Raw genomic sequence first — 21,669 nt, 5'->3', positions numbered from 1 at the left:
TCAAAGCACTGTGTGCTGAATTAAACAGAGGTTAGAAGAGAAATACCTATAAGGAAGATGTTCAAAGGGAAAACCAAGCAGGCCAATTGGGCAGCAGCAGAGCGGCTCACATCAAGGCTTCCTAGAGTCATCCTGGAAGTTGCTTGCTGGTTTCAGAGGAGATTCTACTAAGCATTGCCCTGATTTATCTGGACCAAGTACAGATAAACATGGGCAAGCAGGAGAAGTTTCTAAACATTTCAAACACTTTTTTTTCCAAAGCAATGAAATACAAACAAAAATCCCCAATGGATTAAATTATCATTGTTATTTTTTAATAATTCAATATGCCATCAGAATAAACATTTCCTAGTGTAGCCAGATGGACTTAGGACCAATGGGTTATGCTCCCCTGCCAACAGATGGAGACTGAGTCAGATTTCAAAGCTGACCTTACCCTACATACACCCCCCTGCAGTGACCTCAGCCCTCCAAGTATTCTCCGTCTCCAGCAGATGATGGACGTACCTCTCCCTATGGGATTGCTGTACTTTTTGGAAAGAGACATTTTACTTTTGAAATTAAAGGAAAATTGAGCCTCGCTCACCTGCCATAATACCTAAAGGTCCTTCCCCCAGTTGAGAATTCCTGAGGCGATTTCAGAGATCCCTCAGAAGAGTGGCTTGGTCCAGTAACTGGTTTCCAGTGTGGACTTTGCTGCTTAAGCTGCTGAAAGGCAGCAGGTACAGGAAACAGAGTGCGGGAGTGATGACCAAAGCCCTCCCCCTCCGCAGCCGGAGACCATCTCTGTACTCAGCCAATAAGCAAAAAAAAAAAAAAGATTTACCTCCTGATTCAGAGACATTTCGAGGGGTTTTGGTAAGATTTCCTCTGGTGTCCTTGCTCAGTGCGCCATACAGACGTTGTTCCTGATCCCGTTGGGGTAAGGGGAAGTGGGCTTCTAAGCAGGTTGAGTGGTCCCCAGTGGGCTAGGCCCCGCTTTAGCTTGGTCAAGCAGACTGCATGATGGGCTGCGGCAGGGCCATCTTGCGCACGTCTTTTGCGTGCCGTATTGCCCTCCATAGAATGTCAGTACACGCAGCGCACTGGCTCTGTACATGAATCATGCGCATAATGTAGCATGCGTAGATATGCGCACAATTTCTAAGCGCAGAACCAGGAACAGCCGGGCGCATGGGCTGTGCGTGCGCCTTGCCATACCCTAAGCGCTCGAAATCTGTGCGCATAAAAATTTTAAGTGCGAGCCGTTAGAACACAGTTACCGCTGCCAATCGCTACACAGCCGATAGAACACACAGTTCCCGCCAGCAGCCAAGAAATATAAGCGCCTTTCTCTCTGAGCTGCTCGTCATATTACGACTTCACAGTCTGACCTGGATTCCAACTTGTTTCAGCACTGTGGGGAAGACCAAGGAGAGTTGGCCTCTCTAGACTTTGCTAAGTCCAGCTTTTCCCATTCAGAGGCTGGGTTAGCCACAGCCTTAACTGGAAGTACCCCGGATCTGAGTACTCCCTTGACTGGGTCATCCATGGGAGAGGGAAATTCAATGGCTCCTACCCCAGTACCTCCTGGGCTAGGCATGGAACCGACCGCCTTCTCTTGGGTGGAATTTTTCCAGGGTCTACAAGCCTGGCAGTCTACTACCTCACTTGCCCCCTGTCCGGGAAGAACCTCAGCTGGTAAGCCCTCCCTCTTCCAGTCCTATCGGCAGACCTCGAGGCATGCCTCACCTTATCAAGGTGTGTTTAAAAAAGGATTGGATAAGTTCTTGGAGGAGAAATCCATTACCTGCTATTAATTAAGTTGACTTAGAAAATAGCCACTGCTATTAATTGCATCAGTAGCATGGGATCTTCTTAGTGTTTGGGTAATTGCCAGGTTCTTATGGCCTGGATTGGCCACTATTGGAAACAGGATACTGGGCTTGATGGACCCTTGATCTGACCCAGTATGGCATTTTCTTATGTTCTTAAGGGCATCTCTGGTATGGACCCAATGGTTCAGCCGAAGAGGACAATCCGGACTCCTTGGAAGAAGGGGAAATTCCTCCTGGGTTGGAACCATATTGAAACATGTTGTGGTTTTTTCACAGAGACGACTTGGTGGCCTCGATTTCCCAGACCCTGAAGATGCTGGGAGTCCCTGGGACCGATTATATGATGGAACCAAAGAAGAATACCATTTTGATCTCCCTACGGAAAGCCTCTTGCTACTTTCCAGTTCTGGAAGTGATCCAGGAGTTGATTGACCTGGAATGGGATACTCCGGAAGCAAGTTTTAAAGAGAGATGAGTGTTAGAAGCTCTATACCCTCTGGATCCAGCAGTGAGAGCGAGTTTGCGTTTCCCTAAAGCGAATGTACCTGTCTGTACCGTCTTTAAGTAAGCAATTACCCCAGTGAAAGGAGGAGTGGCCTTAAAGGATGCACACGATAGGCGACTGGAGTCCATTCTTAAACAAGCCTTCGACGCAGTAGCAATGACCTTGCAGACTGCTTTTGTTGTGCCCTGGTAGCTCGTGCCTATTTCTCTCTCAGGAGGTGGATGATTCAGGGGTGAATTCCAGAGTAGTTATGGAACCCGCCACAGCCTTTTCAGCAGACGTGGGCTTGGATCTGGTCCATAGTGGCCTCAGTGGTGGCAGCCAGGCTGCAGAATTGGTTAGCATACGCAACCTCCAAAGGCCAATCTTACAAAGATGCCTTTTAAAGTATCACTCCTTTTCGGAAACAAATTGGAAAAGCTGGCCAGTAAATGTGGTGAATCTCCAGTTCACCGGCTACTGGAGGACAAGAGGAAGCAGTTACAGTGCCCCTCGCCTTTGAGGGGCCGATCCAGCGTCTCCAAATGTTTTCGTTCCTACAGAAACTTGACATTTCAGAGGTCTCGGCCCTTTGGGAGGTCTCAGTCCTTTTGTAGTCAACAGTCCAAGAGAGGGGCAGGCTCTTGTTCAGGTTCGCCCCGAACCCCCCCAATGAAATTTTGCCGACCCACCCTCAGAATGAGGAGATAGGGGGTCAACTGTCCCTCATCTACCAGTGGTGGGTCAAGATCACTTCGGACAAATGGGTACTGGAAGTCATATGAGAAGGATATGCGCTGGAATTTCATGGCACTCCTCGGGACGTATTCATGATGTCTCCTTGCTACTCCCAGCACATGAAGCAGGTAGTGGAGATTACTCTTTTAAGTCTTCTCAGGATGAGGGCTGTAATCCTAGTACCTGCACCTCAGGAAAATACGGGGTGTTATTCCATCTTTTTCATCATACCCAAGAAGGAAGATTCGTTTTGCCCCATCCGGGACACAAAGAGTGTCTACCGACATCTACGAGTAAATCATTTCTGCATGGAAACATTACACTCCGTGATGATGATCGTACAATCAGGAGAGTTCTTAACCTCCTTGGACCTATCCGACGCCTACCTACATATTCCAATCAATCAAGAACACAGTTTCCTATGCTTTGCGGTACTGGGTCACCATTATCAGTTCCAGGCACTGCCCTTTGGCCTAGCTACAGCCCCCAGAACATTTTCCAAGATTATGGTGGTCGTAGTGACAGCACTGAGAAAAGAGGGAATCTTGGTGCATCTGTACTTAGAAGATGATTGATCCAGTACAAATCCATGGAAGAGAGTCTCCGGGTGACGAACAGGGTGACCTCCTTGCTTCAGGAACTCGATTGGGTAGTAAACCTGGACAAGAGCAGTCTCAAGCCTTCCCAGTCCTTGGAATATCTGGGAGTCCGGTTCAATACCAAGCAGGGCAAGGTCTTCCTTCCAACCATGCGGATAAGGAAGTTGATGTCCCAGGTGCGTCAGCTGATGGGGCACATTATGCTCGATGGTGTGGAGCTATCTCTATGTTCTTGGTTTTGATGGCGGCAACCCTGGAAGTTCTGCCGTAGGCAAGGGCACACATGTGACCACTTTGACACTCACTGCTGTCACGTTGGAACCCGCAGTCTCAAGACTATTGGATTCGCCTCCATTTGCTGATGGGCGTATCCTCTCAGCTCCAGTGGTGGCTGCAGGAAGCTCATCTGAGCAGGGGTGTGCCCCTGTCCTCACTGAACTGGCTAGTCCTCACGACAGACAAGTCTCCAGGGCTGGGGAGCTCATTGTCAGGAACTGTTGGCTCAGGGATGTTGGACTGAAGAAGAGGCCCTCTAGAACATTGACCGCCTGGAAGCCCGGGCAGTCAGATTGGTGTGTCTATAATTCAGCTACAGACTCCAGGGTCGAGCGGTCTGCGTGATGTTGGACAATTCAACGATGGTAGCCTACATCAACCATCAGGGTGGAACCAAGAGCCAACAGGTGTCACAGGAGATAGACCTCCTTATGGAATGGGCGGAAATACATCTACAGATGATCTCAGCCTCCCTCATCGCAGGAAGAGATGTCAGAGCAGACTTTCTAAGCAGGGACAGTCTGGATCCAGGAGAGTGGGTGTTGTCAGCCAAAGCCTTTCAACTGATAGAAGATCGCTGGGGCCTCCCATCCATCGACCTGCTGGCCGCATCTCACAATGCAAAGGTTCCCCGATTCTTCACTCACAGAAGAGATCCGTGGTTCAGATCTGGACGGAAGAAGAGTTGCTATATGCCTTCCCTTCATGGCCCCTGCTGGGCAGGGTCATTCGCAGAATTGAGCACCACAGAGGATTAGTCCTACTTGTGGCTCCAGATTGGCCCAGGCGTCCGTGGTATGTGAACATGTGGAGACCCCACCGTGCAGGGAACTGCTATAGCAGGGACCAGTCCTTCACGAGGATCACTCTTACGGCCTGGCCCTTGAGAGGGCTCACCTGATGAAGTGAGGATATTCTGCCTCGGTAATTGCCACCTTACTCCGCGCTCAGGAATTCTCTACATCCCTAACGTATGTGCAGGTCTGGAGAGTACTTGAGGCCTGGTGCAAGGAACAAGGTGCCCCCACCCCATCTTGGACGGTCAAAATCCCACTTATTCTGGAATTTTTGCAGGACGGCTTGAATAAAGTTTTGGCCCTTAACTCCTTGAAGGTGTAGGTAGCAGTTCTCTCCTGTTTAAGGGGTGAGGTGAACGGAACCCCTCTGTCGGCTCATTTGGATGTGGCCCATTTTCTGAAAAAGGGTGAAGTACCTTCAGCCACCCACCCCTATGGTGGCCGGTTCCCTTGTGGAATCTTAATCTAATATTGGAATTTTTGGCAGGGCCCTCCTTTCGGCCGCTGTGCAGTCTTTCCTTGCGTTTATTAGCCTTGAAAATGGGGACCCTGGTGGCTATATGCTTGGCACTTTGTATCTCTGAACTGCAGGCATTGTCATGCTGGTGACCGTTCCTCTGGATAACTCCAGGAACGTTACAGATTCGTACCGTTCCATCCTTCTTGCCCAAGGTAGTCTTGGAGTTTCATTTGAATCAGTCCATTTTGTTGACATCCCTAGATAAGCACAAGGATGCAGAAAAATGCTGCCTCCTCTGTCATTTGAATGTCAGTAGACTTTTGGTGCGGTATCCGGAAGTTTCAGAAACGGTTCAAAAGACGGATCGCCTGTTTGTCCTTCACGGTGGAAGCAGGGAGAACCAGCTTTGCTGGATTAAGAAGGTGGTCACGGGAACCTATGTGGAGGCAGGAAAGCCATTACTTTCTCAGGTTAAAGCTCATTCCACTAGGATTCAGGCAATCTCAAGGGCGGAGTTTAGACTGCTGTCTCCCGTCAATATCTGCTGAGCGGCAACATGGTGGTCCTTGCACACCTTCTCCAGGTTCTATCACCTGGGTGTACAGGCCCAAGAGGATGCAGCCTTTGCAAGGGTGGTGTTAACCGGACCGCGGGCAGCCTCCCACCCCGATCAGGAGTAGCTTTTATACATCCCAATGGTCCTGAGTCCATCTGGCTACACGCTAGGAAATGGAGAAAATACCTGATAATTTTGTTTCCATGTACGTACCCGGCTCAGTCCAGACTCCTGGGTTCATTCCCCCCTGCCAGCAGATGGAGACAGAGAAAAGCTTCGCTGACACTGCATCATAACCCCCAGTGCCCACAGCAATTCCTCAGTATTTCTCTGTCTCCAGCAGATGGCAGAGGGTGTGAATCCTGCAGTGGGCTAATTTTTTTTACAGCTCATTTTTCCTTTTGAAGCTTCCTCCAAGGGGTTTCCTTTTGGTTTTTTTAAGAATCCCAGTGATTCAGCATCCCGCCCTCAGCTGCTCAAGAATGGTGTCAAGGATTCACCCGTGGAGTGCATATCGAATCCAAGAGATTACAGGTAAGTCTTCATCCAGTCCTAGATCAGGGCATCTATATTCTTACTGGTGTTCAGTTTTTATGATTGATTGAGTACAGTTGCGGTTATCCGTTTTTAAGCATATTATTAATCATATTTTTAATCAAGTTTTTTCACTAGTAGGTCCACAGTGGCTTTTGAAGAGAATACTGGAGGGCTGAGGTCACTGCAGGGGTGTATGTAGGGTGACATCAGCTTTGAAATCTGACTCAGTCTCCATCTGCTGGCAGGGGAGTATAACTCATTGGTCCTGAGTCCATCTGTCTACACCAGGGGTCGGGAACCTTTTTGGCTGAGAGAGCCATGAACGCCACATATTTTAAAATATAATTCCGTGAGAGCCATACTTACTACAACCCCCTACTCTCCTGACGCCCCCATGACCTGCCAAATTAATTTACTACAACCCCCCCCCCCCCCCCAAGACCTGCCAAAAGTCCCTGCTGATCCAGCGGGGGTCCAGGGCTCACAGACAAATCTTTAATAAAAAAGTAAAAATCTAACAAAACCCCCCACCCTCCTGATGCCCCCCAAGACCTCCAAAATTAATTTACTACAACCCCCACCCTCCTGACCCCCCCCAAGACCTGCCAAAAGTCCCTGGTGGTGCAGCGGGGGTCCGGGAGCAATCTCCTGAACTTGGGCTGTCGGCTGCCAGTAGTCAAAATGGCGCCGACGGCCCTTTGCCCTCACTATGTCACTGGGGTCGACCAATGGCGGTGGTAGCCCCTGTGACATAGTAAGGGCAAAGGGCCGTCGACGCCATTTTGATTACTGGCAGCCGACGGCCCTTTGCCCTTACTATGTCACAGGGGCTACCGCCACCCTTGGTCTACCCCAGTGACATAGTGAGGGCAAAGGGCCATCGGCGCCATTTTGACTACTGGCAGCCGACAGCCCAAGTCCAGGAGATCGCTCCCGGACCGCTCCTGGACCCCCGCTGGACCACCAGGGACTTTTGGCAGGTCTTGGGGGGGTCAGGAGGGTGGGGGTTGTAGTAAATTAATTTTGGAGGTCTTGGGGGGGGGGGGCGTCAGGAGGGTGGGGGATTTTGTTAGATTTTTACTTTTTTATTAAAGATTTGTCTGCGAGCCAGATGCAGCCATCAAAAGAGCCATATCTGGCTCCCGAGCCATAGGTTCCTGACCCCTGGTCTACACTAAGGAAAACTAAATTATTAGGTAATTTCTCCATTTCAATAGCCCTGTTTTCTTTAAACACCAGGATTTTTTGGTTTTTTTTTTAAATACAGCCACACCTGTCAGGTTCAAGACAGCAAAACTGGTATTATTTCCAGCAACCAAGCAGGGAGTGCCATACCTGGTAAATGAATTCATCGATGATATCCCAAAGCCACTGGTTGGGAAGTTCCAAGGGAGCTGGGCCATCTGCATCTGTGAGAGGGAGAGAGGTTACACTTTCAACTCCCAGAGATCAGGCCCATACCATCAACAGCTCTAAATGTTTTCTCAGCAAATCTCACCAGAAGTACTGGGGCCACAGAGTTAGTGTATGCGAGTGTTATTTGAGGCTGGAGTAAGAGCTGAACTGATTCATGGTGACTCTTCTGAATACAAACCATTCTTTGAACGTTTTCCATGGGTTTCTGTGGGCAAGGCAAGACTACCTATATGCTGGCCTCTGTACAGACATTTAGGGACGATGCAACACTCGGGGCAGCTCTTTTGTGACCTTCAAGCATTTACCCTCCTGCTGTGCAAAACCAACTCAGGGACTGAATCTGCTTGGTTTACTAACTCTATATGACTTTTTAGACCATTGTCTGAAGAAAAGAAAGGCTTATAAAATCACTGTATGCCTGTGTCTGGACCCCTAATAACTTTTGTGTTTTTTTGTTCTATGCACACTAGATTTTCAGGATGTATTTGGGGGGGGTGGGGGGGGGGAATGATATAAGGACTCAAACTTTTTTTTTTAAATCAGCTCCACAGGCCTGTGTGGGTCCCAAGTGTGCGAATTCCCAAAAAATATGCTCTATTAATTCCACATGGAGGGTCTTGTACTTTTTTTTGGCCTGGCAGTTTCCGCTTGCTCCTTTGGGCTTCAGGCTCAAACCAAACTGGCCTCTGGCACTTTAAGCCTTTATTTGCTACTATTCAGGATTTCTCCCCCTATTTTATATCCATCAAACTTGGCCCAGTCATTGCAGTAATGGTCCTTGGCCAGGAGCCACAAACCACAGTTTCTCCTAGTGCAGACCTTAAGTCTGCCCACTAGGTGATAACTATGAGCAATAGTGGAGACTCCTCTCCCCGCCAATCCCCCCCCCCTCTTCAGGGGCTGTGAACGGTGCCTCTGCAGTATCCCAGGCTGTCCTAGAATGCGGAAGTAAGACTCAAGAACCAACCCCGGGTATTCTCCTGGTCCCTCTATATGACTTTTTCATGCACACTGCACAAAAAGAACTCATGAAGTGCAAGCTGTGTTCCCTTCTGAGACACGTCACGAGCATGGAGAACACCTCTTCAGCTTCAGAAGTCATTTTATCTTGTAGTAGGAAGAAAAGTTATTCTATATTAGGAGACTGAACAGGTGTGACAAGTAGAGCAGCCACACTTGGGCTGAGTGGCACAAAGAAGCTACATGGCAAGTGCCTCAGTGCCATACTAGGCCGGGTCCATGCTCGGCGGCAGTTTCTCCAGAGCACTGAAGGCAACTCACTCAGGATGTAGTTGAAGAGGTTGCAGTAGTTATAGTAAGATTCAAATCGCTGCTCCAGAGTAGGTCCCCCCTACAACAAAACACACAGAAGTGACAATTAAAAAAAAAAAAAAAAAAAAAAAAAAAAAAGTAGACATTTCTCTCCCCTATCCCCAGAACTCACTGGATGCTCTAAATGTCCCCCTGGTGTCATACATTCTAAAATCTCTCCCGATGTTCTATACCCATGCTCTTCTTTCATTTTACTGTTAACATCATTCTTTATCTGATATCCTACAGTTCTCTTGAACTCCTGACAGCAGCATGCTTAGAAACATGCCACTTATTACCTCACATGATGCATAGAGCAACAGGAGACACTCTTGCTACGAGGCTGCTCTCAAAGGATTCTAGGGAAGCAGGCTAAATAGTGATGCAAGCCTAAAATATCGACTGAAAAGAAGATGAGTGTTGTGTGTACTTATGAATTACAGCTCTCTTTAAATGTGCTGGTTTCGATCCTCTACCAATAAAAGATGTTTGAGTAACACATGCCCAGGTCACACCTTTTCCTCCAGGACCCTAATACATGTCTGCTGTAATGTTCCACATCCCCACCAGACCTGTCCACTCTTATTGTTTCAATGTGTAATGCACATCTGAATACAAAGAGAGCACTGCATGAGTCTTAGCCAAAGCCCTTGGTTTCCTGCAGTTACTGAGAGTATATTCTGCAATAAGAGACATTTCTGTTGCAAAGTTTCTGAAATCCTGCAGCCATTCTGAAGACATGGTTTAATGCAGGGGTCAGGAGCCAGATATGGCTCTTTTGATGACTGCATCTGGCGCGCAGACAAATCTTTAATAAAAAAGTAAAAATCTAACAAAATCCCCCACCCTCCTGACGCCTCCCAAGACCTCCAAAATGAATTTACTACAACCCCCCACCCTCCTGACCCTCCCAAGACCTGCCAAAAGTCCCTGGTGGTCCAGCGGGGGTCCAGGAGTGGTCTGGGAGCGATCTCCTGGACTTGGGCTGTCGGCTGCCAGTAGTCAAAATGGCGCTGACGGCCCTTTGCACTCACTATGTCACTGGGGTCGACCAATGGCGGTCACAGGGCGGCAGTAGCCCCTGTGACATAGTAAGGGCAAAGGGCAATGACGTCGCCCTCAGAGCTGTGCTGCCACCTGCCAGGAAAAAAAAACAGCCTTTGATTTTTTTTTTTTTTAAACTTTATGAAAAAATACACTGAGAGCTAAAAACCTGATTAAAAGAAACAGGTAGTCTCAGCCATAAGGTAACGAAAAAATCCCTGGAGAGCCTGCAGCCGCCTGGGCGGCCTCATGAGGGAGGGATCTGGACGAGACGGACTCACAAAAAGGAACAACCCCTGGCCCGTCTGCCTCTACCGGACAGGGTAGGACCCACCAGGAATCCAAAGGAAAAAACAAAACCCCCCAGGAGGAAGGCTCAAAAGAAAAGCATTAAAGAAAAAAACCCTGCAGAACTGCAGGAGAGCACCCTGTGCCATTTGTTAGAGACAGAGAAAATACTGAGGAACTGCAGGTGGCCCTAGGTTTTATGTAGCAGGGTCAGGCAAGTTTTTTTTTCTCTGTCTCCTCCTGCTGGCAGGGATGTAAGAGCCCAGGCATCTGGACTGATCCGGGTACATACAGGGAACTGCTATTAAGCAGTAAGGATTAGTAGCTTCGGATCGAGTCATTTAATGTTTGGGTACTTGCTCGGTAGAGATGTGCATTCGTTTTTGCCGAATTAGACAATTTCAACTAAATTGTCTAATTCAGCATGGTTTGGGGGCAACAAAACCCAAAAAGAATTTTTCCGAAATTTCGGAAAAACTTATATTTCGGGTTAGTACGCGCTAACTCCCATTAGCACGCACTAACCCCAAAATTGGGGACCCATTGAGGAAAAAAACCCAAACCGCAGGAAACACGAAGTTTCCTGCAGTTCACCGAAAACAAAGCCCGAAACGATATTTCAAAACTATGCACATCTCTATTGCCAGGTTCTTGTGGCCTGGTTTTGGCCTCTGTTGGAAACAGGATGCTGGGCTTGATGGACCCTTGGTCTGACCCAGTATGGCATATCTTATGTTATGTTCTTATAAGCATATAAAGTAATGCTTTGCATAAGAAGAAAAATATTATCCAACAAGCTTGTGTCTGTATAATTTATAATGTTCTTTTGGTGGTTTATGGTGAAGGATCTCAAAGATGAGAGAAAGAAGGGAAGAGAAGATCTCAAGGATGGGGACAGGAGAAGAGAAGGAAGAATAGGGAAAGAGAGGAATGGAAATGAGAGGGAGGGAAGAGAGGGGAAAGGGAGAAGAATGAAGGTAGAGGGAGGATTGGGGATGAGGGTTCTGGCATCAGGGGATGGGGGAAGACAGGAGAGAGGTTCTGGGGATGTGGGCAGGGATGCATTTCTCCCACAGTTCTGGCACTGTTCTGTTTGCAATCCTATCTCTGGTTTTCTCTCTCTCCTTTGTACTCCTTGATTCAGATGCTGCCTCATCCTCCAATCCCAGGTGCCAAATCATGCACACAGCCTCTTCTATTTCACATACCATTCTCTCCCCCCTCACTAATCTTCCCATCTTCTCCTTACTACTGCCCTCCTCCACACTGAACAGCTGGCACCAGAAGCCAGCAAAAGAAGAGTATGCAGTTAGAGGTGTCACTCTCCTCCTAGTACAAGTCCAATCACAATGCGATGGGGAGGAAAGTTAAACTGTGAAGGGGGAGGAGGAGTTTCAAATGTGCTGGCCGGCCACTACATTCCCACCTTAACTCGCCTCTGGTCTTCTACAATTCTGTGGGGGACCGAATAAGTCTGAGGCAAAGGCAAGATTTTGCGACCCTTGCCACAGAATTGTACAAGACCAGGGACTTGGTCTTAGATGGAAATTCAAGCATGGGTAATGAGAGAAGTTGCTCTGCTTACGCTGACTTTAGCATAGACATGTCTGTAATACAGCTCCTTGTAGAGGATCAGGAACACAGCATCTGCAAGACAGCAGCAGTGCAAACAGTGTTAACAAGGAGATCTGTTTTTAAATTACTTCTTTTTTTTTTTCTTTTTATTGTTTTTCAAACTAACATCCACATCTCAAAGCCAACAGATAAGTTCACACATTTCAATAAATTCTTCCCACCTTCCTAAGCTCTCCCACAACTTTCCAAGAAAGTTCCACTGTGATCTTTGTCCGAAACTTGAACATAGGAAGTAACATTTTCTGCTCAAGGCAGTTATCAGTTCCATTTGATATACTCCCCATAGCCTCTTATATAAAGCAGTTATAATAAGTGGATTCTTTTGCTTACAATGTGATATCTCACACTTTGCAGCTGCACACCCTGGGGCGCATTGTGTTAGTCAACTGATGCACTTGGCACATCAGCTTCCTTATCCACGAGGGAAGGAGTAAGACCTTGTCCTGCTTGGTGTCGAACCGGACTCCCATGTACTCCAAGGACTGGGAGGGGTTGAGGCTGCTCTTGTCCATGTTCACGACCCAACTGAGTTCTTGAAGTATACTCTCACCAAAGCACATGGAAGACAGAGCCCCGACATCCAAGAGATGTCTGGCAAAAGTGTGTAACGACTTCCAAGTAGCCGCTGTGCAAATCTCCTGCAGAGACGCCACCTATAATTCGGCTCAAGAGGTCACCTGAGAACGCCTCGAGTAAGCCCTTAAGCCCTCAGTCACAGGACTACCCTGAGATATATATAAATCAACCACATTGCCTCCTTAAGCCACCGTGCAATGGAAGCATTAGAAGCCTTACACTCCTCCTTTGGACCACTCCACAGAATAAAAAATTGATCAGATCTACGAAAATAAATAGTGATTTTCAGATACCCCAAGAAAGCACGCCTTACATCCAAGAGCTTAATTCTCTCACATGAAGCTGAAGTTCTTCAGTCTGACTAAGATGGAATGCCGAAACCACCTCTGGCAGAAAGGAAGGCAGCTTGCAAAACGACACCTCCAAATCTGAAATCTGCCAAAAAAAGACACGATAAAGCCTGGAGCTTCGAAATTCTCCTGACTGAACAAAAAGCCCTCAGAAAAACCACCTTAAAAGTCAAGTCCTTCAAAGTTGCCCCTGTTGGTGGTTCAAATGGAGCTGCACACATCCCTGTAAACACCAGATTAAGCAGAGCTTTCACACTGGAGGATGCAAATTCGAAGCCCACCTCCCCCCCCCCCCCCGAAGAAATCATTTAACATCTGAATGGAGATCTCTACCCATAAAGGAATCTCGGGCCCAGACTGGAAACCCCAGCAACTCCACCATCTGATTCACATGAAAAGCAGAAACCACCTTAGGAAGGAATGAAGGCACCGTCCATAAAGAAACCTTGTTGGAGGAGATCCGCAGGAATGGATCATGGTAAGAAAGGGCCTGTAATTCAGAAATCCACCTAGCCGAGCAAATGGCAACTAAAAAGACAGTCTTCAAGGTAAGAACCTTTAAAGAGGTTTGACTCAAAGGGGGCCTCATGGAGGACCAGCAACACCAGATTGAGATTCCAGTTAGGATACACATTCGGGAATGGAGGCTTCAAATGCTTTACCCCTTTCAGAAAAGGGACTACATCAGGATGAGAGGCCAACAGCCTGCCCTGAACCTTATCCCTAAGACAACCGAGGACTGACACTTGAACTCTCAGTGAACTATAAGCCAAACCCTTTGACAAGCCCTGCTGTAGAAAGGACAAAATATGCGGAACAGAGGACAACAGTGGATTTACCTGTGGTTGAACACACTAGGTCTCAAACACCTTCCAAACTTGGACATACGCCATGGAAGTCACCGGCCGCCTGGCCTGAAGAAGGGTAGCAATGACTGACTCCAAATAGCCCTTCAGTCGCAACCGCCGCCTCTCAAAAGCCAGGCCACGAGACAAAAGTGATCCTCCCAATCCAAAATGATGGGGCCTAGACGCAATAACCCCCGCAGGTGAGCTAGTCGAAGGGGTCTGTCCACAGCCAGATGAACCAGATCCATGAACCAAGGATGCCGCCGGCCACTCGGGAACCACCAGAACCACAGAGCTAGGATGGGTCTCAATGCGCTGCAGCACACGCCCTATAAGGGGCCATGGTGGGAAGACAAAAAAGGATCCCCCTCTGCCACGGGCACACCAGAGCGTCGAGGCCCACTGAACTGACATCTTGCCTGCGACTGAAGAACCAAGTCATCTTTGCACTGAGCTGCGTCGCCATGTCCAGTTGAGGGGACCCCCCCCCCCCCCGCCGGACACAAATGAGGTTCCAGGCTTCTATGGACAGCTCCAACTCCCCTGGATCCATCTGCTGATGGCTGAGGAAATCTGCTTGCACATTGTCTACTCTGGCGACATGGGATGCTGCGATCCCTTCTAGGTGTAGTTCCACCCATGCAAACAGCAATTGAGCTTCCCGAGCCACTGCTTGACTCCTGGTGCCACATTGACGGTTTATGTACGCCACCGTAGTTGCATTGTCCGAGCAAACCCAAACCATGTGACCTTGCACCAGCACCAGAAATTCTTCCAAGGCTCTGCGTATGGCCCTTGTCTCCAATCGATTGATGGACCAGGACTTCTCCTCCGGTGACCAAAGTCCCTGAGCCGAACGACCCAGGCACACCGCTCTCCAGCCCCTGAGACTTGCATCCATGGTCACCACCACCCAATCGGGGATTTCAAAATTAACTCTCTTCGCCAAATGGGACTGGGATAGGCACCACGACAGACAGGTTCTGGCTTCCTTCCCTAGCGGCAGCGGAAGATGGTATTGCTCCGACATTGGATCCCAGCGGGACAACAGGAATCTCTGTAGAGGACGCATGTGGGCAAAAGCCCATAGGGACCAGCTCCAACGTTGAGGCCATAGAGCCTAGGTCCTTAAGTAATCCCAGACCTTCAGAACCTGGAGATTTAACAGCCGATCGACTTGCCGATGCAACTTGGTCAACCTGTACAACGTCAGGAACATCCAGTTGGACCGGGTATTGAATAGGGTCCCCAGGTACTCCAGATATTGAGACAGTGTCAGCTGACTCTTCGCCAGGTTGATCACCCAACCAGAGAGCATAATGTCTGGAGAATGTGGTCCACTGCTCAAACACACTCCTCCTGTGTCTTGCACTGAATGAGCCAATTGTCAATGTACGGGTGCACCAGCACCCCCCTTCCTTAAGGCCGCCGCTACCACCACCATCACCTTGGTGAAGGTCCGCAGAGCCATGGTGAGCCCAACTGGAAGAGCCCGGAACTGGAAGTGCTGCCCCAGCAACTTGAACCACAGAAACTTCCGATGTCCCTGCTGTATAAGGATGTGCAAGTAGGTCTCGGTGAGATCCAACAACACCAGAAATTTCCCCCTTGCAGATTACTGCGATCACTGTGCGTAGTGTCTCCATCCGGAAACATGGGACCTTCAAGCTCCTGTTCACCTTCTGGAGAACCAAGATGGGACGAAAGGTGCCCTCCTTCTTTTGATCCACAAAGTAGACTAAGTACCGTCCTTGACTTTCCTCGTTCTTTGGCACCAGGAGAATAGCCTCCAGGCTTAATAATCTCTGAAGGGTTCCTTCCACGGCCACCTGCTTGCTGCTGGAAACACAGCGCAACTCCAGAAAGGCTTCTTTGAGAGGACGAGAAAACTCCAAGGCACAGCCATCCCTGATCATCTCAAGCACCCACTGATCAGACGTAATCTTCACCCACTCCGTGTAATAAAGGGACAAGCAGCCCCCGACCGCTACTGGAGAGGAGTGGTTGAGCCAGATCTCATTTTGTTGGCTTACAGCCTCCAGCCCCCTGGCCAGAGCCACCCCTGGAGGGTCGTCCAGAGGGTCGAAAGGACTGCTGGCGGCCGGCTGCTTAGATCCTGAGGAAGCCGCTCCTCTTCTAGAGCGAAAACGCCTCGACTCCCAAAAACGAAAGCAACCAGAGAAAGACCTCTGAACATTCTTCCTGTCTTCTGGCAATTTATTGCCTTTAGTCTCTTCCAAGGACTTCATAAGTTGATCCAGATCCTCCCCTAAGAGAAGCTTCCCTTTAAAAGGAAGGTGACATAACTGGGACTTGGACCACATGTCTGCCGCCCAGTTGCGCAGCCACAAAAGGCACCTTGCTGCCACTGCTGAAAGCATACTGCATGCCACTGTGTGCACCAAATCATAAAAAGCGTCCGCCACATAGGCCACCCATGCCTCCAGACAGGCTGCCTGAACAGAAGAGTACTCCCAAAGCCGCTGGATCCTGAGGCTTCTGGATCCAACAGACAGGCACGTTGCATCATACTAGCGCAAACCGCAGCAGAGAGACCCAACGCGGAGATCTTGAACATTCGTTTGAGTTGAATCTCCAGCTTGCGATCCTGCGCATCCTTCAGAGCAGTAGCTCCTGCCACCGGAATCGTGGTCTTCTTGGTAACTGCTGAGGCTGCTGTATCCACCTTAGGAGTCTTAAGGCGGTCCAAATGCTCCTCCAACAGGGATAGAACTTCATCATTGCCCTCCCCACTTTTTTTTTTTTAATTCTTTATTTATTGCATTTGCAAATATACAAATAAAAGAAAAATACATCTGTGTAGTCTTACATAAGATATAAACAGCAACTGCTATTTTAAGAGGAATAATAATAAGGGAAAAATAACACATAATATCTCTTTTCCTTATATTCGAAAAATGTTTAAACTTCATGAATCATTTTAATTCTCTACCGATGACAACTTAAATATGTTTCAAACCATGAAAAATATAGGGAGGCAAGTGAAATCTAAGTGAGAGATTATCTAGAAATTTTTATATGATCAGTGGCCTTAACATAGAGTGTTTAACTGGATCATCATTATTATGACCCTATTCTTAATTGACCGGGGAAGAAGTGGTTGGTCTATGGGCATCTATGAATTGACGAAGTTGTTCTAACTGAAAAAATATAAAACAGTCATCCCCTTTCTTGATAATACACTTACATGGGTAACGAAGTGTGAATGCAAAACCTAGAGAAATAACATCTTGTCTTAAAGATAGAAATTCTCTCTGCCTTATTTGTGTCATAGGTGCTAGGTGCGGATATATTCTTACTGCTTGACCATGAAAAATTAAAGGAAATTTTCTAAAGAAATTACGCATCACATTATTTAGGTCATGCACAGAAATAAACTCGACAAGCAATGTTTTTCTATCTATTACATCCATATCGGTGTTTTCTAAAAAGCTGGTTAAATTTAATGGAATAGCTGTTGGTGGGGGCCCTGCAGCAGAGGGTCTATTACTATTATTAAGGAATCTACAGAAATTTATAGATGGCATATTCTCTTCTGTGAATTCAAGTCCTTCTCTGAAGAGTCTCTTCAATGTGGTAAAAGGAATTTCTCCAGCAACTTGGGGAAAGTTCATAATTCGTAAATTCAAATGCCTGATGTTATTTTCCAGAATTTCTAAACGTTTGGAGCAGGCCATCTGTTCTTTAATTACCGCTACATTAACAGCTTGCAGAGATTTAATTTTATTTTCAGTCTCTGTAACCTTATTCGAAGTCTCCATAGCCTGTTCCTGAATTCCTAATATTTTTTGTTGAAAATTATAGTTCAGGGAATCCATTTTTTGTTCTAGTCTTTTCATAGCCTGTCCTTGTCCTGCCACCAGGTCCCATAGTGACTCAAGTGTCACAGCCTCTGGCCTAGTTGGAAAAACCGGGGCCTCGTCACCCATGCCAATAGATGTTTGGTACTGACCTCGGTCCACCGAAGCTCCCTCGGTTCTCTCTCAGAGGCCAACTTCCTGGGTCGAGGTCGCCGAGGCTCCCACTCCTGCAGAACCTTCCGTTCCTGTCCGGGGGGACTCCCTCGTTGTCGGCATGTTTCCTGGGTCGACTTCCACCTCCACAGTCGCACTGGCCGCGTCATCGACCTGCGACCGGGAAGTCTCTCCATCAGGGTCACGTTGTGCCGGGGGGTGGTCTGTTGACCGGGCTGAGAGAAACCTCGTCTGCAGGAGTCCCCTGCTCTCCCCCGCCGGGGCTCACATCAGATTCACCGGTGCTCTCTACTTGTTCCAGCTGGTGCATGAAACGGATAATATCAAGTTGTCCCATGGAAGGTAAGGTCTCAGGCGGAAAGATCCTTACCTTCCCCTTTCTTTTCGAAGGCATATCGGTAAAAGTAAGTAATTCAAGGAAAAAAAGACTGACAACCGGCGTTCAGCTCCGTGTCTCTGCCGCCATCTTGCCTCTGAAATATCGCCCTCCCTACTTTTAAGCCCAACTCTGAGGTATCCCACTCCCAGCTAATCAGCTTTTGAATCTTTTTTGGAATAGGGAAAGTGCTCAGCAGACCTCTGAGACCATCCAAGACCAGATTAACTCCTCCTCTCTTAAATAGGGGGACCATCCGGGGGTCGTCTCCGGCAGGCTCGGCACCTTCAAGGAGGGGTCTAATTGTCTTTACTGGCGACCGGACCGGGGGCGAGATCCCCTTCTGGCTCATCTGGGTCCACTACCGGAGAGGAGTCTCCCTCCCCCTGCGGATCTTCAGAGTCCATCCCGTCTTCCCTATTTACCTCTGGACAGCCAGGACAAGGCCCCCGTATCTTCAGGGAGACCCCCGAGGAGCGACAAGGCCTCTTTGAGGAAACCAAGCCTGTCTCCCTGGGTCTACGCTTGGCTGCCTTATTAGCCAAGAAAGCCTTATGCAGCAGGAGAATGAATTTGGGCGAAAACCCCCCAGGGCCCAGAGGTACCCTCTCAGAATCACTGGAACTCGAGGTAGAGCCCACTTCATCCCCCTGCTCGATACCCTGGACCGCAGAAGGGGGGGGGGGGGCCATCAGCAACCCCATCAGTTGGAGTGTTGTAGTCCATAGCCCCTTCGGAAGTCTCAGGCAAGGAGACCTTCACCTTGGGCCCTGCCCCAGCCCGGGGACCCAGAAGCCTTCCTGGGCTTCTGAGGCCTAGAGGAGGATCCCTCTCCTCCCAGAGAACAAGAAGTGCAAAGGGAGAGGGAGTTTAGGTAGGCAGACCACACTCCATAGGCTTTGCAAGCCGTCGTCATGAAGCCCCCGAGGAAAAAAAAAAAAATCAGTGCCAAAATGGCTGGCCCATGTGGCCTGAAGGCTGCCAGAGGTGCTGCCGCGCTAAAACTGAAGGCACGTGGGAGAAGCAGCAGAGGAGAGGAGATTCGAGTGTGCCAAAAATAGCCTCGCTGAAAGCAGGCGCAGGCCGGCGCGTCAAAAATTGGCCTATCCTCCCCATCCCCTGTGAGAAATAAATCCGCGTCCTCTGCTGGCAGGCCTCTCTAGTCCCCGTCTGACACGGCCCCGGAACGCTGGGCCCGCCTGCTTGCAGCACTGCCGTCCAAGCAGACCGATCCCAGTTTCGTCCCGGGCGGTCTCCGGCTACAGGGGAAGAGGGCAAATACCTTCACCGCCGCGCTCGAGGGTGCACCCGCTGCCTCTCAGCCACGCCCAAAGGATCGGGGGCTAGGTCTTCGCTGCGATTCGGCCGCCGGACTGAGGCTCACCTCCGAGGGACCACGGAAATCACCTTGGGAATCTCAACTGGGGGAGGGACCCGAGGGTATCACCGCAGGAGAACGGGGGCTCGTCTTCAGGTAGGATTTCTTCTTTCAATTTTGGGTTTTCTTCTTTAAATTTGATCTAACGCTTGAGAGCGTGCAGATAGTCCCTAACTGCTATGGAGACGGAAAATACTGAAGAGCTGCACTTCCTGCAGGGGTATATGTACTTGGGGCTGACGTCAGATTGAAATCTGATCCGTCTCCAACTGCTAGCAGGAGTACACTATACCCATTGGTCCTGAGTCCATCTGCTACACACTAGGAAAGATAATTTTTGGCATAATTGACAACCCAACCAAGTTATGTCAGCCTGTCCAGAACCCTTTGTGCCGCCTGTTTGCAGAGATCCTCAGACTTCGCTCGGATGAGCCAATCGTCCAGGTAACGGTGAACCAACATCCCCTCCCTGCGGAGAGCCGCTGCCACCACCATCATGACTTTGGTCAATGTATGCGGTGCCGTCGCTAGACCAAAAAGGTAGGGCACAGAACTGAAAGTGTCTGCCAAGGATTAGGAAACGAAGAAACTTCTGATGTTCCTTGCGGATTCCGATATGCAGATAATCTTCTGGCAGGTCTAACGAGGCCAGGAACTCACCACTGCGCACCGCCACAATGACAGAGCGTAGGGTCTTCATTCGGAAGTGGGGTACCTTGAGAGTCTTGTTCATTCCCTTGAGATCCAGAATGGGCTGAAAGGAACCGTCCTTCTTTGGCACCACAAAGTAGATGGAATAGTGTCCCGTTCCCTCTCTTCCTCGGGACCGGGAACAATAGCCCTTAGGGATTGCAGCCTGTGGAGGGTCTAACGGACAATCTGCCTTAGATGAAACATCCGCTGCCCAATTTCACAACCAGAGGAGTCGCCATGCAGAAACTGCTGAGGCCATGGTTCTTGAGGAAGTATGAAGCAAATCATATAGGGTATCCGCCCAATAAGCTACCACCGCCTCCAGGCGCTCGGCTTGTGCCGCCTCTTGCAGTGGGAGATCTTGTGCACTCAGCAGCTGCAGCACCCACCTTAGGCTTGCCCGAAGCATATAGCTACTGCAGACGGCTGCCTGGTTGCCAAGGGCACAGACCTTAAAAATCCTTTTCAGGAGTACCTCCAACTTCCGGCCTTGGAGGTCCTTCAGTGCTTCCGCACCCGCCACCGGGATAGTGGTCCTCTTTGTGACTGCGGACACCGCGGCATCCACTTTGGGAACTTTCAAAAGTTCCACAATCTCTTCTGGTAGAGGGTATAACTTGTCCATGGCTCGACCCACTCTGAGACCCACCTCTGGAGCATCCCATGCCCGGGCCATAAGTTGTTGCAGCATCTGATGGAGTGGGAAAGTTCTGGTCGCACCCCGCAATCCAGCCAGAACTGGATCCACCGCGTCCGGAGCTGGATCCGCCTGGGGGAGGACGAGGCCAAGCTCGCAACACACATAGGGGCTCCAGCTCCTTCCTATGAAAGAGACGGACTACTTTCGGGTCATCGCCATCCAGACTCACGGGCTTCTCCGGATCCTCATCCAAGTCCACCCCAAGAAGGGGGGCTGGTGTACCGTCCGGGGGCGTAGCAACCGTGACGGCAGCCTGCTGCGAAGAAGATGGCTCATCTTTCCGGGACATAGAACCCTGGGGTTCCTGGCGCCTGGGAACCTTCAGAGGGGGCCCAGCACGGGTCCCTGAGGAAGAGGAGGCCCCTGCTGATACAAAATAGCTACAAACGCTTTGTGCATGAGGAGCACAAAGTCTGAATTAAAAAGAGGCCATTGTCGGCACCTCCCCCCCCAGGGGGAGGGGCATGTCGTCAGAGAGGTCCGACAAATTGTTCCCAGAGTCCCCTGGACTAAGGGTTGCCGCAGGGGAGAGCAGCAGCGGGAGATCCCCTCCCCCAACCACTCTGCTTTGAGCGTTGGCGAAAGTCTTCAAAATGGCCGCCATTCCCGCGCTGACAGGGAACGGATCGGCCTCGCACAGACGTGAAGCAGGACATTTAACTGCACCGCGGGTCCTGCCAGAATATCCTGGCGCAGCGTTTGCAAGCTCTCCCCGGCGGGGAGGCAATGCGAACACACCCCTGAATGAGAGGTGCGAGGCAGTCTCTCCACATGCAGAGCAGTGAGCAGGAGCCG

At 49.4% G+C, this 21,669-nt stretch overlaps 1 protein-coding gene across 1 annotated transcript in view; it reads right to left on the bottom strand.

Moving 5' to 3' along the window:
* Positions 1-21,669, bottom strand: part of EIF3L (eukaryotic translation initiation factor 3 subunit L) — a 78,378-nt gene that overhangs the window by 35,928 nt on the left and 20,781 nt on the right. The window contains exons 5-7 of the mRNA XM_029590136.1: positions 11,909-11,970; positions 8,962-9,031; positions 7,600-7,673 (exon numbers count right to left, since the gene is read on the bottom strand). Coding sequence (XP_029445996.1) covers positions 7,600-7,673; positions 8,962-9,031; positions 11,909-11,970 — 206 coding nt within the window. The remainder of the gene's footprint in view (positions 1-7,599; positions 7,674-8,961; positions 9,032-11,908; positions 11,971-21,669) is intronic.

The sequence above is a fragment of the Rhinatrema bivittatum genome, chromosome 2 (genome assembly GCF_901001135.1).
Source record: "Rhinatrema bivittatum chromosome 2, aRhiBiv1.1, whole genome shotgun sequence".
Taxonomy (NCBI): domain Eukaryota; kingdom Metazoa; phylum Chordata; class Amphibia; order Gymnophiona; family Rhinatrematidae; genus Rhinatrema; species Rhinatrema bivittatum.
The sequence above is the reverse complement of the archived record's forward strand: the minus strand, read 5'-3'. Positions and strand labels throughout refer to the sequence as shown.